This window comes from Hippopotamus amphibius, chromosome 14 (assembly GCF_030028045.1).
Source record: "Hippopotamus amphibius kiboko isolate mHipAmp2 chromosome 14, mHipAmp2.hap2, whole genome shotgun sequence".
NCBI classification, from domain to species: domain Eukaryota; kingdom Metazoa; phylum Chordata; class Mammalia; order Artiodactyla; family Hippopotamidae; genus Hippopotamus; species Hippopotamus amphibius.
Genome location: NC_080199.1, coordinates 1,331,582 through 1,348,645, shown reverse-complemented (window position 1 = coordinate 1,348,645; position 17,064 = coordinate 1,331,582). Strand labels below are relative to the sequence as shown.

Below are 17,064 nucleotides of genomic sequence, written 5' to 3'. Positions count from 1 at the left end.
GGGGCGGCGCTGAGACCCTAGGAATCGGTCCAGGTGCCCCGGGACTGCGGGTGGGGGGCTGACATCCTCCCACCCAGAGGCGGGGAAGGGACCCGGAGCGCAGTTCGAGGCGGGAATCCGTGGCCTGCGTGACGGCCGGAGTGACATCTATTTTATTGGGGGGTGGGGGTGGGGGGGGTGCAGGAGAGAAGGGCGATTTTCAGGCCAGGGCAGCTGTATCGGGCCGGATCTCTGAGGCCGGGCCGGGCCGGGCCGGGGCTGGCTGGGGGTGGGGGCGCCCGAGGATCCGCGGAGCGAAGGGGGGCGCGCGGCGCGGGCTGGGGCGCGGCGCGGGGAGCACGGGCGACGCGGCTCCACCTCCCGCTCCAAACGGCGTCGCAGCTGCTCGCGAACCAACTGCTCGATTCTATTCACTGTCGAGTAGGAACAAAAAAGTGGCTATTTATTAGAATACTTGTTTGGTATTGTTCGCCGCCACACAAAAGGCGTTTCATTATGTGGAGGGATCCCCCTTTTTCCAGAGAGAAACAATAACTTGAAATTGTCTTGAAAGTCTTTTCCATCAGTAATAAATTTCATTTTCTGGTCTCTCTCGCCGGCAGCGTGCGTGTCCGGGAGGGCGCGCGAGGCGAGGAGCGGCGTGTGCGTGTGCAGCGAGTGTGCGAGCGGGGTGCGCGTGAGTGTGCGCGTGTGAGTGTGCGTGCGCGTGGCGCCCGCGTCCGCCGTGCGGCGCCGCCGGAGCCGGCCGGGCTGGGGTCCCCGGGCAGCGGCGCGCGGCGTGCGGAGCGGGCGGGCCCCGCGGCGCCGGGCTGGGGAGGTGCCCCCGGGCCGGGGCGCGCCGCCGAGCCGGACCCGCTCCGGGGAGCCGCCGGAGCCGGCCAAGGAACTAACTGTAAGTGTGTCTGCAACTTGCGCCGGGGCTTCCGCCCGCCCCGAGCCGGAGGAGGGGGCGGGGGGGGGCTGCGGGAGGGGGCGCGGGGTCCTCGGGCGACCTTCCGGGGGCGGGGGCCGCAGGGCGTCCCCGCAGCTTGCGTCCCGGGCCGAGAAGAGGTGGGGGGCTGCGCGGACCGCCGCGGGCGGCCTCGGACCCGCGCGCCGGCCGCGTTTCTCATTTCCTCATCTGTGCGTCCGCTCCTGCCTCCTCCTCGGCTTTTTGGACTGGCCGCCGCCCCGGGGACCGGGACTCTGTTTCACTCCGGGTCGCCCTTTGGGGGAGGGGGAAGGAGGTCGAGCCAGCCGGTTTGGGGGGGGCGGGGGTTCGAGTCCGCAGGCCCCCTTTCCCTCCTGCCCGCGCGCCCCGCCCCGCCGAGGCCCGAGCTCCGGGCTCCGCGGCCTTGCCCTCGGCAGTGCGCCCGGCAGCGCCGAGAACTGAAGCCTTGGGTAGAAATTGCGTTTTCAAAATGAACAGGTGGAGCGTGTGCCATTTCCTGAGAGGTGTTTTGGGCAAAGAATCAATTTAACTTTGACTGACCGACGGCCTTGGCTGTGTTAATACTGCCGCACGCCCACACGGTCAGAATCAGTGAGCCGGGATCCCTTGACACACGGCCAGCGCCCCTGGACCCGGCGCCAGGCGGGGAGCCCCGCGGGCGCGGCCGCCGCCTCCGTCCTGCCGCCTAGGGCTGCGCGCCCCAAGGTGGGCTCCGGGGTGCCCTAAGGCCCCGCCTGCGCGATGGGCCGCTCTAGATAGGGGTGATCCCCCCGCCGCGCGGTCGCCCATCCCCTGAGCGCGTCCTCCCTCCTCCAGCGAAATCGCAGCGGCTCGGCCTCACAGTTCCACACCGCGCGCGCCTCGGTCCTCCGTGCGCGCAGCTGGGAGTCTCCCCACCCGCGCGCGCAGGCCGCCCGCCTCCGCCCCTTGTTTGCACGGTTTGAGCCGCCCGCTGGGAGGAAAGGTCGCGAAGTTTCAGGGGTGATACGGATTTTCGGTGGTGGTTGGTGCTGGAAACCACGGGCCGGGAGGGGCCGGTCTGGCAGCCATCGACCAGGAACAGGACGGGGCTGGCTGCCTCTCCTTGCAAGAAACGGGTGTTTGAACACGATAGCGGCCGCCAGTCAATTAACCCATTAAAAGCCCGCTTTACCGCATCGATTTCCCGAAGCGCCGTGAGGCCGGCGTTCTGGAAGCTCCTTTGTGAAGGCGGGGGCGCGGGGGGTGGGCCGAGGGTGCGCAGAGATCCTCAGCCTCACGGCAGGGCTGCCCAAGGCGGCCAGGTCAGGGGCTTTTCCCTCCGCTGGGGTCGAGGGGGAGGGGTTCTGTCCTCAGCACCGGCCTGGCGGGTCGATGACGCCCCGGGCAGAGGGGCGAACGCCCGGCGCCGGACAGTGTCCCCCGAGGCGCCCATCTGTGGCTGCGAACCGGAGGTTAAGGCCAGCACCTACGCGGGAAGGAACTGCGCGCCACCCCACCTCCCTGCGGTGCCCCCAGGTTTCTTCGCCCCGCAGCGTCTTTCATGGACGGGGCGACGCAGGGTGGGGGTCGGCCTGAGCACTGGCAGGCCGGAGAACGCCACGCTTGCTCCTCGAGGACGACAGGAAACCTCCAGGTGGCCTTGCGCTCCGGGTCCTCGTTACCACCGGAAAGGACAGAGCGGAAGGCCGAGCCTGGCGCGGGAGGCGGCAGCTGGAGGGAGCGGGCAGGATGCGTGTCGGAAGGAGGGGGCGTCTCTCCAAGGAACCTGCGGGAACTTCGGCCAGGTAGACGTGCTGGACCCGGTCACCCTGCGCGCAAGTAGAAGGAGGCCGCCGGGACCCTGCCGCGGGGCTGTGCCCCAAGTGGAGGCCTCGCTGGGCGCAGGTACAGGGTCAGCCACCTGGAAAGGCCGATGGTAACAGAGCAAAAGCGCCTGTTGTAGTGAGGGTTCAACACAATCTTAGATGAAACCTAAGAAAACACAGCGTTCCTACCCTGAAACCTAACACCCCTCCCCTGCTGCTTGATGGGGTCCTTTGTCCCTTTGGGGCCACTTGCCAGTGCCCCAGGGTGCCAGTCCAGGAACAGTCAGTCCATAAAGGGGGAGATGACCCCTAGTAGACAGATGGAGAGGTGGAAATCTCCCATCAGCCAGTTTCATAGAAAACCCCCTATGTTCATGCACTTTTTCCTCACTCAGACCTAGGATTCAAATATTTAGCCCTGAAAATAGGGCTTGCTCTCTCTTTCTCCTTTCTCTCTCTCTCAGGGGAAACCTCCCTCCATCTTATTTTCATGGTACCCAATCCCCAAGATGGTTAGTGTCCTGAGTGGGGGGAGGTCCCTGGAGACCCTTGGGGATGGGCTGCAGGTCCTTCCCCATCCCTCCTGCCAAATATCTGAGAAAGAATAATACAGATGTGTTCTCCAGAAAGACCCATGACCCAGAGAGTCCCCAGGCCTCCCCCCAGCTGGAGGGGAACCTAATTTCCCCTTGCAGGGTGGCTGGCCCTGTCTCTATGAGGTAAGGAAATGGCACTGAAATGTAGCCTGGGGGCCTCTCTCAGCCCAGAGCACAGGGCCCTGGTGCTGCCTTTGGAGCCCAACCCCACTGCCTGAAGGTTTTGATGGACCCCCTTCTCTGTTTGCTGTTTTCTGAAGTAAGCAACTGAAAGGGCTTGAAATTGTGTCAAAGTGATGTTTTAATCTCATTGAAAAGTGTATTAAAGGACAAGATGTAATTTGTGTGAGATGCTTCGATGAAAGGAGAGATTGGAGTGGATGGTCCTTTCACTCACGTGAACCTTGTGTCATGTTTATATTGAAGCCTGTGTAGCTAATCTAATTTGCAATAACAGGGATGGCCTGTATGAAAAAGCATCTCTGATTTCCCTTTATTTCTTTTCATATAGAATTCCTTATGACTTGTCTCCTCTTATGAGTGATGCCTTTTCTATTTGGGGGCTAACGAGAGAGAATATGAGAAAGAGCTGTGTTTACTCATAACCTTGGCTCTTTGCTGCACACACCTCCTGGTCCTTGGCCGGCCTGGACTTGACCGGGGCACTGCGTGGCCCTGAGACACTATTTTTGATCTCTTCACAGTGAACCTTACGGCAGCCTCCAAGGTCAAACCCTGCCTGTCCCCCGCACCCTGCCGGCCTTGTCTGTCTAACTGCAGGCGCTGGCTCAGTTTCTGCCAAGCATGTTGGCTTCAGAAGTTTAGAAGCTTAATCAGATGTACTGTATTCTCGGCCTTTCTTTATGCAAATTTTCATTTGAGCACTTAGGAAGCTCCCCCCATTCCGCAAAGTTTAATCTTTGCTGAGTCTTCACAGGAGCTTCAGAAGAAACCAAGCACACCTCCTGCTCAGGCGAGGAGCTTTGTATTCTTATGATCACATTGAACACAAGCATTCTTTACCAATAAAAAAACTACACGCGTTAGAAAATTACAACTTTTGTACAACGTAAAAAGGTGTATTCAAACTGTTAATTACTGGGGGTTGTGTAAATGAAACTTTAGCAGTGACCCACTTAATTTTGTGGTAATTACTGACAAAATAAGACAAGGATGAATCACAATACAGTATATTTATCTTGAAGGAGAATATTGCACTGGTGTAGTTAAGCCAAGGAGTAAGAAAAAATTAAAGGGGGGATGTTACAGAAATATAAAAAGTACATGACAATCACACTCTGAAACCATTTGGGTTCCGACCGCAGAAGGCACAGTGCGGCTGGCTTTCTAAAAAGCCCGTCCAAATTTTAGAGGCGCCTGCATTTTCTCCTTAGAATCCAAGGCTCCCGAACCTCTGCTCTGGCATCGTCGTCTCAGCTCGCAGATTCCCCGCCTTGAGCACAACTTTTGCGGGTCCTAGACATCTGGAAGACAGGAGGGCTCTTCCGTGGCTCTCGGCTGACTCGTGCCCCGGCGAGGAGAGGCTGGACAGCCGGTCCGCCGAGCGGGGATTCCCGGGTGACCCTGAAACCCGCGCTGAGCCCAAGCCTGGGTCGGCCAGGCGGGATGGGGAGGGGGTCGGCAACGTCTCCTCGCCCAATTCTCTTCCTGCAGGCGAGTCTAACAGCTTTTTCCTTCCTGCTCCTTGGGCTTTCAGGGATGGGCCAGGAAGGGACGCCGCCCGGCTTGCGCCCAGCTTCCTCTGCCGCCTTAGGGTCGGGCAGCGGCTTCGCCAAGGCCAGACGGGCCAGGCCACTGGGCACTAGCCGGGATCCCCACTCGAACCAGTTTCCCGCCCAGCCCTGCATAATCGGCGGGGACAGAGAACGCGCCCACGGGCTTCTGGCTCTCCGCGCGCTCACCCCACCTCCAGGGACTGGCAGGAGCTGCCCTGGGCCGGTGACCCTGCCTCCTCCCGCAGGGGGGCGGGTGGGACCCGAGGCAGACGCCTGCCTTCAAAGGCCACCCAATAGAACTGCGCGCTCAAGCCGTGCCTGGCGCAGCCCTCCGCCCCGAGTGGTTTGGGCAGGGTGGGCACCCTCGAGGAGACCTCAGCGCCCAGGCGGACGGGACAGTAGATGGGCCTGGCTGAGATTCTTCTCTGAAAGCTTCCCTTAGAAGAAGCGCGGGGGAGAAGAGCGGCAGGAGGCGCCGAGCTGGCGGCGAGGCCTGGCACCCTGCGGCCGCCTTCCCTGCCGAGCGCCCGCAGCTCGCGGGGCGGAGGGCGCGAGGCTCCCCTCGGGTCCCAGGGTTTTCCTCCCCTTGTCTTCTCTCGTTCATTCATAAACCTGGTGGCTACAGACGCGGCTTGAATATTGACGGCTCTCCCCCAACTGCTCCGCCGTTAACCCAATTACAGAATTCATCAAGAACTGTGTTGAATTATCTCTTTCCATACAGTACCAGCATTAGCCTAATTAAAAGCTATAATGTCTGATATAATGATTAAATCGTTAGCTCTGCTGTAGGGAAGCAATATTTTGTTTTCCCTTCAATTAGAAGCTGATTGAGGTTTTCAGAGCAGGTCAGCTGTGAAATTTGAATTATATGTGTGAGCGCTGCTCACAGGGTGAGCCCCTACTCGAAAGCTCCCAGAGATTCTCCAAACGCTTTCACCCAGAGCGCTCGAGGCACAAACAACGCGCGCGCGCGCGCTCACACGCAGGGCTGTTGCATCTTCGCTGTGAATTCACGGATCTCCGCGCCGATGGCCGGAGAGAGGGTCTTGCTTGGCTTCGAGGGGACGGGCTTTGTTTCCTCGTGCCTGCAGACGCTCCCGGAGGAGCCCTCCACACCCACGCTTCTGGCTGAAGGAGACGCAGGCGGCCTTGCACGCTCCGAGCCGCTGCAAAGGCCTCCCTCTCCGTCACGACCGAGGTCGCTCGAAGCTCCCTTCCCCTTCCCCTTCCTCTCGTCCTCCTTTCCCACGACTATGTTTTTCCTTTAAAACAGAAACAAACCAGCAGAAAAACTTTTCTGTTACTCTGGCTCCTTTGCTTTGGCAAGAGTGGGGCCGAGCGGCGCAGAGTGGGTACCAAGAGCTCCCGGGGACCCCGAGAGACGCGCGCCCCCACGACCGCCAGCCGGTCATCCGCGCACCCTGGCGCCCAAACCCCCGACAGCGCGCGCCGAGCCCCGGAACCCGGCGTGTGGCTGGAGAGCGCCGGCCTGAGGCCCCCCGCCGAGCTCCGCCCGGGCGGCGAGGGCGGCGGCGGCCAGCAGACGGCGATCGCGGCCCGCGCGGCGGCCAGGTCCCCGCAGAGGCGCGCGGGGCCCGGGGCCGGGGCCGGGGTCGGGGCGCGCACCCGGGCCGGCTCCCCGCGCCTCCCCTCGGGGTGCCCTCCGGCCCGCGCGCCGCCCGGCGCCGCGTCCCCTCCCGCGCGCGCGCGCGCGCCGCCGCCGCTTCCCCGTCTGCCGCCTCCTGTTGGCCGCGGTGACCTCGCCGAGGCCCCTTCCAATTGAACTGCCTTCCCCTTCTTTCCTTTTTTTTCTCCCGCGCTTTCTTTCCGCCTTCTTTTCCCCGCTCTTCTCAGATCACTCCTTTCTTCCCCCAGAGTTCTGCTTAGAAATTGGCGGCTCCGTCGTGATTTGCGTCTCAGAACTCTGGTGTCTCCTTTGGGCTGCGCCCTGGGCGGTCTACGGAGGCGCCCACACGTGGCCTCCGTCCTCAGGGGCCTCCGGAAGCCGCTGGGGCTGAACTAGGGGAGGACCGCGGGCGGAGGTCTGGGCATGTCCCCCGGAGGGTGTCGTCAGGACGGGCCGTCTGCGCCAAGGCCTTGGAAGCCAGGAGACTGTTGGCCGTCTTGGCTTCCCCAGCGCGGGCGACCTTTGATTGTCCTCTGGAACCCCTAATCTGTCCATCGCTCTGCTTCTTGGAGCTTGAGACGGGTGCTGATACAGAAGGTCACCTGTGTGTGCCTGAAGGCTAGCTCTCACTTACAGATTGCTAGGGGCCGGGATGCTGTCCACAGCAAGCCTCGCTGTTTCCCAGAATTCTCCTCAGCGCAGCCCTAGGGAGGGGAAAACGCAAACGCCGAAAAAGTTGTAGTCACTCCGCACAGGCAGCACACGCTACCGGTGTTAGAGTCAAAGTCCAGAACTCAGGTTATTTGAAAGTCAAGGACTCTTGTACAGCTGCTCTTGTACAGCACATCAACGTACGTGCACATATTCTTTGTGTGCACACCTGTGTGTATAGTATGCGTACATGCTGTGGCACATGTACACACAGGTGTGTGTATGCTCTGTGCACACCAGCATGTGTGTGTATGCACACATGTATATGTCCTGTGTGTATACATCTATTTCTATGCATGTGTACATATGTTCTGTGTATATACACAGATACAAACGTGCATACACTGTGTGTACACATGCATGTACACACATGCATAGATGTGTGTATATTATCTCCTGTAATGATGGTCTGGATCTAATTTTCTTTGAGAGTCATGCCCACAAGTTGACTAAAAGGACAGAAAGCATCTCTACTTGTCCACATTTCTAAGTTGATCTTCTCTTGGGCACTTTGAACAAAGAGGCACCGTGAAGTTTCTCAGTTGTCAAGAGAGCAAGTGTGGTCAATCAACAGTGGACGTATCCACGGCTGGGGGCCTGGGCTCCGCTGTTTCCTGGCACTCGTGTCGTCTGTCTCCACATTCCCAGGTGCCTGGCCTTGGAGAAAGTCCTCAGCGTGAAGAAGGGCCCTGCCAGCCTGGTGGGGGGCAGGAGGGAGAACCACAGAATCAGAGAGAGGAGGTGCTTTTCAAACCGTTTTGAACCATTTTCTCTTTTTTTTAAAGAGTGACGGGGGCGGAGGGTGGGGTCACAAGGAGCAAGACATTGAGGCTCTCAGAAGCATCAGAAGCATCGCCAGCAGGCGCTCACATGATGCCCCCCAGCCTTCGTGCCAGGATGGAAGGCACTGAGAGGTCTGGCAAGCAGTGCCCTGCCACTGCCTAACTGGCACAGGCGGCGGCTGCCAATCACCTATCGATTGGCAAGAAGTTACACCTGCAGCTCGGGTTGAACACTTATGCACGTGGGCACCCATGGTGTGTGCTCCAGCTCGGGCGCAGGGAACACCTCAGCACTAACAAGGGTTTATGGAGAGCGCCCTGAACACTGAACACCAGCAGGAGCTCACACAGGGCTAAACTACTTACCCCCTATTTAGATGCTCTGGAAAACAAGGGTAACTTTGTATTTGGAAACAATTTTCAGGACTATGGCAGAACGAAACCAGACCATTTCAAAGTCAGCTATCCAAGTTCCCCCAAAGCATAAAGCATTCCTGCGATGCACACTGGAGTGCAGGGTGTTTATAAAATAAATTGCTCCATTGATATGGAAAAGAATGTGCCAAGCCTGATTCACACAAAGCGTTTTCAGGGGGTCTTAGGCTATTTAGTTTAAAATCTAAATTGAAAAGCAGAGGAATGAAATCTTTCAATTGCTAAGTGGATAATATAGTTTATAATTTGTAAACCATTTCCTCTACTTCAGTCTTGCTGACTTCCCATAACACACTGCATCACACTGCACACCCTTCGCCTCCTAACCTATCAAAGGAGAAACAGGTCTATAGCATTCTCAAACAATATTCTTGTTCTTTTTTTGTGCATTCACAATGTAACTGATATTTGGAGGTAGTGCATGAAACAAATCAAAAGGTTTAACAAACTCCACTGGTGAAATAAGAAGGCAGTTGAAAACCAAGTTTATAGCCTAGATATTTAGTGAGAAATAAATATGAAATGACATTTCCTTTCTAATATAATTACATACTATTTGATGAGTTCACTATTAAATGCTGAATGGCCTGAAAGGAAAGCAGTTTAATCTGCAGAGACCAATTTGCTCTTGCACGGCACACTGTAGCAACCCTACGATAAAAAAACAGAAAGGTACAGTAATATTCACAGTGATGGGCAGGAAAGTAAGAATTATTCCTGTACCCCGGACAAGCAGTAGGGGCAGGAAATTCACAAGTGCAGAATGTTTTTAATGGGGGGAGGGTGGGGAAGAGGCATGCTGTATTCACCGCCCAGCATACTTCAACAGCCTCATCACTCCTCCTGCAACGGCCATCACCAGCGTGACGCGTTCACTCCTAGTGCACGACGGTCAGTCGGGCCGCTTTGGTTAGGTGCCGCTTTACCCACCAGCCATCTGCTAAGCACCTCCTTCTGCGGCGCGCAGAGGACCCAGGAGGGATGCTCGGACTCTACGAACTTTCTGCCAGGCCTCGGGCCGCTTTAACACCACTGGGACTGTCACAGCAGCGTGAGCGCACCGGTGCTGGAGAATGGGCTTGGAGATCTCTTGTGCTTTCTGGTACTGAGGACCCTTCGAGGTTTAAGGATAACCGCAGGCCTACGCCTTAATCGTTCCAGGAAACAGGTCTCTCGTTTGCATAAAGCAGGAAAAAACGGCATCTGCCGCTGAGTCCCGAGGCCCCACTTTTCCGATTCGGGTTCAGGTGGGCCCCACTCCGTTCGTGAAGTTTTCTCAGGTCTTAGGCAAACGGCTTGTGGAAGATTCGCTCCAGAAGAGCGTGGGCAAGATCATTCTTTTGCGATTTCGACAAACTTTTTCAACTGTCGTTGAGTAACTAGAGTCCAGATCGATCTTGTTGTTCTCAACCTTCCTAGAAAGTTCTTTTTAGGAGGAAGAAGCCCAATTGAGAAGAGCACGTGATTACACCCCCTAGGCTCATTAAAAGACACCCCCCCCCAAAAAAAAAAGTTCAGGGCTAATGCTGAAAGCAGCTGTGGCGCCCAGCCCAGCACAAATGCGCCCCCGCTACGGGCTCGCCGTGGCCTGGGCCGTGGAGGCCTTGCCTCCGAGAGGGGGCCTGGAGGACGTCAGCGCAGCGGCGGTGAAGCGTGCATCCGCGGGAGGGCGGGGGACGGAGCGGGCCAGGCCTGGCGGGAGAGCCCGCGGGGGGCGGGCGAGGGGGCTTTCCAGCTGTGCACCTCGCACGGCCTCCCCTGCTCCCGAGGGCGCGCGCTTGGTTTCCAGCCCTCGGGCCGAGCTCAGGCCCAGGATCCCGCCTCGGCCTCCAACTTTCCGCTTCCCAGCAGGCACGCAGTTGGCTGGCGGGGAGCAGAGGAGGAGCCGGGTCTCCTTTGCGCTCTTTTAAACAAGGCTCCGGGCTGCATCCCCCCTCTCCCCACCCCCACCCCCCCACCCTGCAGGATTCTTTCTTCGCCTTCGCTTTTAAACCCAATCGTTAATCGTTCGCAGCGCGCGGGCGGGGAGAGGCACGGAGGGTGAGCTCGGGGTTCGCCGCCGCCGCCGCCTCGCGCGCGCGCTCAGGAAGCAGCGCGGCTGTGACCCCCTCCCGGGCCTCCTCCCCCTCTCCCTGCCCCGGCTCCCCCTCCTCCCTCCCCCTCCTCCCCGCGCCGCCGCCCGCGCCCGGCGCCTCTACTCCCTCCGCACGTCACTCGCCAGCGCGCCATGCAAATCACCGCCGCCGCCGGCTCCCATTGGCCGCGGCGCGCTCATTTAATGGCAGCCCGGGCCCGGCGTATGGCTGCTGGGCCCCGCGCGCCGCCGGCCCCGCGTGCGCCTCCGCTCCGAGCGCACGGCCCCGGGCAGGCAGCGGGCAGCCCGGCCCCGGCTCGGCCGCGCGGCTCTCGGGCCGTTTCCGCGCGCCTGCGCTCCCTCGGCCGCCCCCGGCCCCCTCCCCGGCGGCGCCGCGATCGCCCCCCCCGCCCCCCGCTCCCCCCTCGGCGCCTCGCTCCCCCCCGGGCACCTGGGACCGGCACATGCCCGGCGCACGCGGCGCGCCGCGCTGCTAGAAGTTGCAGCCCCGGAGTTGGAGGCCGCCGAGGACCGAGTGCGGGAGGAAGGAGGCTCCGGCGGCGGCGGCGGCGGCGGCGAGCTCCGGGCCGGGCCCCGCGCACCGCTCGCGTCCCGGAAAGTGGAGCCGCGACGTGGCCGCGACTGCACCTGTTGGCACGGCTCCGCGAGGGCGACCCGGCTGCGGCGACGGCGACCCCGGCCCGCGGCCTCTCTGGCAAGTGGCTTGCGCTGCAGAGAAACTTTCCACCTGCGAGCCGGACCGGCGCCGAGCGCGTGGGGTTCTGCCTCCTTCTCGCTGTTGTCGCCTGCACCTCTCCCCGGGCCGCTCTCCGCCGGGACCTGCGCCTCCTCCCCGCGCCTCGCTCCGGCTAAGCCCCTGTCCGCCCCCCGCCCCCGGCCGTCTATGCTCCAGGCCCTCGCCGCGCGGTGCCGGTGACCCGCGAGCCGCCTCGATGTACAGCATGATGATGGAGACCGACCTGCACTCGCCCGGCGGCGCCCAGGCCCCCACCAACCTGTCGGGCCCGGCCGGGGCGGGCGGCGGCGGGGGCGGCGGGGGCGCCAAGGCCAACCAGGACCGGGTCAAGCGGCCCATGAACGCCTTCATGGTGTGGTCGCGCGGGCAGCGGCGCAAGATGGCCCAGGAGAACCCCAAGATGCACAACTCGGAGATCAGCAAGCGCCTGGGCGCCGAGTGGAAGGTCATGTCCGAGGCCGAGAAGCGGCCGTTCATCGACGAGGCCAAGCGGCTGCGCGCGCTGCACATGAAGGAGCACCCGGATTACAAGTACCGGCCGCGCCGCAAGACCAAGACGCTGCTCAAGAAAGACAAGTACTCGCTGGCCGGCGGGCTGCTGGCGGCCGGCGCGGGCGGCGGCGGCGGCGGCGCGGCCGTGGCCATGGGCGTGGGCGTGGGCGCGGCGGCTGTGGGCCAGCGGCTCGAGAGCCCGGGCGGCGCGGCGGGCGGCGGCTACGCGCACGTCAACGGCTGGGCCAACGGCGCCTACCCCGGCTCGGTGGCGGCGGCGGCGGCCGCCGCGGCCATGATGCAGGAGGCGCAGCTGGCCTACGGGCAGCACCCGGGCGCGGGCGGCGCGCACCCGCACGCGCACCCGGCGCACCCGCACCCGCACCACGCGCACCACCCGCACGCGCCGCAGCCCATGCACCGCTACGACATGGGCGCGCTGCAGTACAGCCCCATCCCCAACTCGCAGGGCTACATGAGCGCCTCGCCCTCGGGCTACGGCGGCCTCCCCTACGGCGCCGCGGCCGCCGCCGCCGCCGCCGCCTCCGCGGGCGGCGCGCACCAGAACTCGGCCGTGGCTGCGGCGGCGGCGGCGGCGGCGGCCGCGTCGTCGGGCGCCCTGGGCGCGCTCGGCTCGCTGGTCAAGTCGGAGCCGAGCGGCAGCCCGCCGGCCCCGGCGCACTCGCGGGCGCCGTGCCCCGGGGACCTGCGCGAGATGATCAGCATGTACTTGCCGGCCGGCGAGGGCGCGGACCCGGCGGCGGCGGCCGCGGCGCAGAGCCGGCTGCACTCGCTGCCGCAGCACTACCAGGGCGCGGGCGCGGGCGTCAACGGCACGGTGCCCCTGACGCACATCTAGGCGCGCGGCGGCCCCGGCGCCCGGCCCGGCCCGCGGGCAGACCTGGCCCCGCTCTCGCAGCCGGGGAGACGCTGGCGCCGCACGCCGGGGCACGGCCGGCCCCCGAGCCGGGGGCTCCTGGGGACAGCCGTGCGTTTGGGACTGAACTTCGGTGTCTCTTTGAGACTTTTTGTACAGTATTTATCACCCGCGGAGGAGGCAGAAGGCGTCTTCTGTGCTCTAGGGGGCACAGAGAGCAGACCGAGCCAGAGGCGACTCCAGCTTTTCCAGCCGGCCGCGCGCCCCCGCCCGCCCTCGGCCCGCGGCGCCTCCCGACGGCGCCGGGGCCGGCGATGCGGGCGGCTGCGCTCCGTTGGTGGCGACGTGGTGAGCCAGAGCCACGCGCACGTCCGGGTCGTTGCTACCGCTTCGGGGGGTTGGTTTGTTAATTTATACGACGAGATCCACCCCCCCCCACCCCTTTCAGACGGCAGTGTCATTCTGGGTTTTGTAAAAACTTTCTGTATCTGAGCATTTCCTTTTTTGTTTTGTATTATTTCATGTAAATGCGTTGTGAAGTTTTTATTTGAGGCGTTGCGGTGTGGGGAGGGGGATTCAGATTATGTACATAGTTTCCTAAAAAGCCTTTCTTCTAACGACGAAAAAGGAACCCCACCCTAAAAAATGCATCGAGCTTTGAGTCAATAAATTTAAGAGAGAAAAGTCCTTTTTTTCCGCATAAATTTGAAACGTGCTAAATTTGTATTCATGTTTTATGAGCTCAAAAATACAATTAGTAAATCTGGCGAAAGTGAAAGGAAACTTACCGGCATGAACTAAAACTGAGGGAACCTCAGGGGAGGGTACGGTTTTCGTGGGGCCGCACTGAGAGGACCGGAGGGAAGCTAAAGTCGATCGATTATTTTGTAGGGTTTACAGTGTCATTACGGAACGAGAAATAATTACAAAAAAAAGTTTTATAGTCCTGCCCTTGGGTGTGTAGCTTTCAACTGCCGGCCAACGCCGGCGGGCTCTGCGATGCCTACTTTCAGGCTTTGCCTCTTCCAGCTGGCCCGGGACCTGCGGCAGTTTGGGCCGGAGGAGGAAGGAGGAGAGAAGACCCCGACGGCGGGACCGAGCCCAGGATGGATGACAAAGGCCACGGCGGGGGCGCGGGGCCCCCAACTCCCCTGCAGTTAACAAGATTGCAGGTGGAATTTTCTGAATTTGGCTCAAGGAAACGCACTCTCTAAAGCAAAATGTACTGTCACCGAGTCCCCTCCGTCTGTCCTCAGCCCCTCCCTCTGGTATATTTCTCCTTGGAAAAGGACAAAATAATTTTGTTGGATTTTCACACAGGAAACCACCCACCCCCACATGCCCCTCGTGAACTGGGATGCGGGTTGCTAACCGGTGTGAACGCAAAATGCGGTGTTTATTATTCCTGATGAGCTCTGAGGTTGTTTGATGCTTTAAATTTTTAAATAATATTTTTTCTAGGTGTTTATTGGTACATTGCAGTTTTTTTTCTGGATTTTAAAGTTTTCTGTAAAACTTTGTCTTCAAGTAATCTGACAGCATTAAATATTGCATTTAAAAGTTATACCGTAGCAAATACGTTTTGAAATTAGTCACAGCATAAAGATGAAATTATATTTTTGAAAAGAACAGACCTTTAGGCCAGATGGAAATATGTAGATTTCATCAACCCCTCATTTTCTTAACATCTTTTTTTGGTCCTGGAATGATCATAGACTGTCCATCCAGACCTGGGCCTCTGCTATCAGGTTAATGAGAACCACATCCAGCCTGCACTGGAGAATAGCTTTAAGTAAAATGCTCATCTGACAATTGACATGTGTAATTTTTTGGAGTCACTTTGATAATTTTGCTTCAACCACTCATTCCTTAAGGTGATTGCAGAAATTTTAAGAATGACGTCAATTGCTTCTTTCTAACGAGATAATAAAGTCTCCCTCTTTTTTCCTTTTTCTCCTTTTTTTTTTTTCTTTAGCAATCTGATGTGTTTGGATACGTAGGGACTGCTGAGCAGAACAGCATCTCCAGATAGTGAGATAGATAGTCTAGGAATAAATGCCGCACACAGTCCCTTCTGGGAGATGCTTTGGGAAATTCTGTGATGCTCTGTGAACTGCTGCAGCATGAACTCGCGGTGCAGGCCTCATTTACTCTGAAATATACCGAGTTCAGGGGAGTCAGTCTGGTTCTTTTGCAACATCTCCCTGCATTTACTACGGTGGCAGACATGTGCAGCTGTGGTTGCATATATATGTGTAACCAAATTTGTATCTATTCTCGACTGTTGGTGTAATGATATTAGTAATGTGGGCTACACTTGGAATGCTTCTGACTATAAAAAGTTTAGCGGGATGGGGGGGGGGCTCCCGGCAGAGCTGTCTGTGGATTTTCTGGAAGGTGGACTTAACAGCGTGGCATTTTCCCCTGTGTGTCTCCTACAGAGTCAGCAGAAATCGTCGATGCCAGGTGGCCCAAGCCACTTTGTTAAAAACCCAGGAAAACGTTCAAAGAGGAATTCCTGAAATTAAGCAATGCTGTTGACTAGGACAGCAGTGGAGAGAAGCAAATATAGATTCTTTCATGATTCAATTTTAAAACAACCTGGGATGGGGAAGTAGAAATTAGCTAGGATTCATCTTTCAGGATTGAGATGTTGTCACTCCAGCAGTGTTTCTTCGATTTAAATTCGTGGGGAGAATGTTCTGCGAGGCCCCGGAGACGCCTCATCGCAACCGTGAATTCCGTTCTTGCCAAGGTACCCCTCACCCTATTCACGAAGTGAAATGTTACGTGGCCGTCCTTATACTGGGATGGCCTCACCCACTTCCAGGTCGCAGGGCCGTACTTCTTGTCGCCCATTCCAGTGTTGTATGAAAATCGTGTGGAGAGTGCGCGCAGGACTCCCCGGTGGCCTTGCGCAAAGTTGGCACAACTTCGTGCCGGGACGACCGAGGGAGTTCAGGAGCCGGCCTCAGCTCCCCGGGCTGCGGGTAGCACGGTTTGTTTGCTAGAGGAATTCCCCCCCCCCCCGCTTTGGGCACCCCCGCCTTTTTACAACTGACAGGCTCCGTTCGTTGCTGTTGTGGAGACTCTGACCCTACCGCCCCTCCGCTACCGGTGGGCCAAAGAAACCCACTGGTAGCGGCTGAAATGAATTAATTTCAAAACCGGCAGCGGGGAGAGCGCGCCTGATGTGCAGGTGCGCGCCGGGGAGCGTGACTGATAGGTCTATTAAAATCCTGCATGTGGGAGAAGAGTAACACGCATATTCACGCGTTTCACTTTCCCACAAAGACCGGGCAACGCAGATTTCTGCCTCCGAAAAATTCCGGTTAATTCGAGAAGCTCCTCGCGGGCGGCGGGCCCCGGGAAGGCGCGCTCCGGGGCGGCCCCGGCCCCCGCACCCACCGCCCGCGGCTCGGCTCGCCCGCGCCCGCCCCCCCATCCCCCCCACCCGCTTCCGCAGCCCGGCCGCGGGGCAGAGGCTCCAGAAACGTCGGCGGCAGAATGTAATAATAGGTCTGATTCCTTGGAAACTTCAAGTGAAAAGCAGACTTGGCCTTGGCGCAGCTCTAGTTCCAGCGTGACTATCTGGCAGGATTGAAAGGCCGGGTCGGGAGGGGAGGGGTTGAGGGGGCGCGGGCCCCCCGAGGCGAGAAGCCGAGGGAGGTGGGCCCGGGTCCCCGGCCCGCAGGGTCTGGGCGGAGCGGGGACCGCGCGAGGGCAGGCGGCCGGGCGCGGGAGGAGGGGACCGACCACCCCTCGCCCCCGCTGCCGGCCCCCGGCCCGCCTCCCCCAGCCCGACGACGAGGCCCTGCGGGGGGCGCGGAGCTCGTCCCCCTCCCCCCTCCCCACCGCCCCCTCCCTCCCGGCCCTTCCTCTCCAGCTGCGCGCCCGCCGGGACCCCGCTCCGCCCGCCCCAGGGAACGCGGCGGCGGGCGGCGCCCTGCGCCCCGCGCGCGGGTCCCGGTCCCCTCCGGGCGGGGGCGGCCGGGCCCCCCGGCTCCCCGACGTCGCCCTCCTCCTGCTGGGCGCGCGGTTCAGCCCGCGCCGCGGGCGACCTCCCGGCCCCCGCTTCTGCTCCCGCTCCCGGCTTTCTCGGCAGCCTGCCGGCCGGCCCTCCCCAACCCGTTCGCCGCGCTCGCCCCGCCTGCCTCTGCCTCCCCGCCGGCTCCATCTCCTCCGCTTTCCTCCTTCGCGCTCCCGGCCTTCCCTTTGTCTGCACTCGCCGCGTCCCGCCTCCCCCGCCGCCTGGC

At 60.3% G+C, this 17,064-nt stretch overlaps 1 protein-coding gene across 2 annotated transcripts; it reads left to right on the top strand.

Annotated features, from left to right (window-relative positions):
• The first annotated feature begins 11,635 nt into the window (after positions 1-11,635).
• On the top strand, positions 11,636-12,790 carry SOX1 (SRY-box transcription factor 1). Of its 2 annotated transcripts, XM_057707748.1 has the most exons (2): positions 11,708-12,412; positions 12,497-12,790. In XM_057707748.1, exons 1-2 carry the CDS (start codon positions 11,777-11,779, stop codon positions 12,788-12,790), a joined length of 930 nt encoding a protein of 309 aa, XP_057563731.1. In that variant the 5' UTR covers positions 11,708-11,776. The 2 variants fall into 2 exon arrangements, with proteins under 2 accessions (XP_057563730.1, XP_057563731.1); XM_057707747.1 differs by having other exon boundaries at positions 11,636-12,790.
• The last annotated feature ends 4,274 nt before the right edge of the window (positions 12,791-17,064 follow it).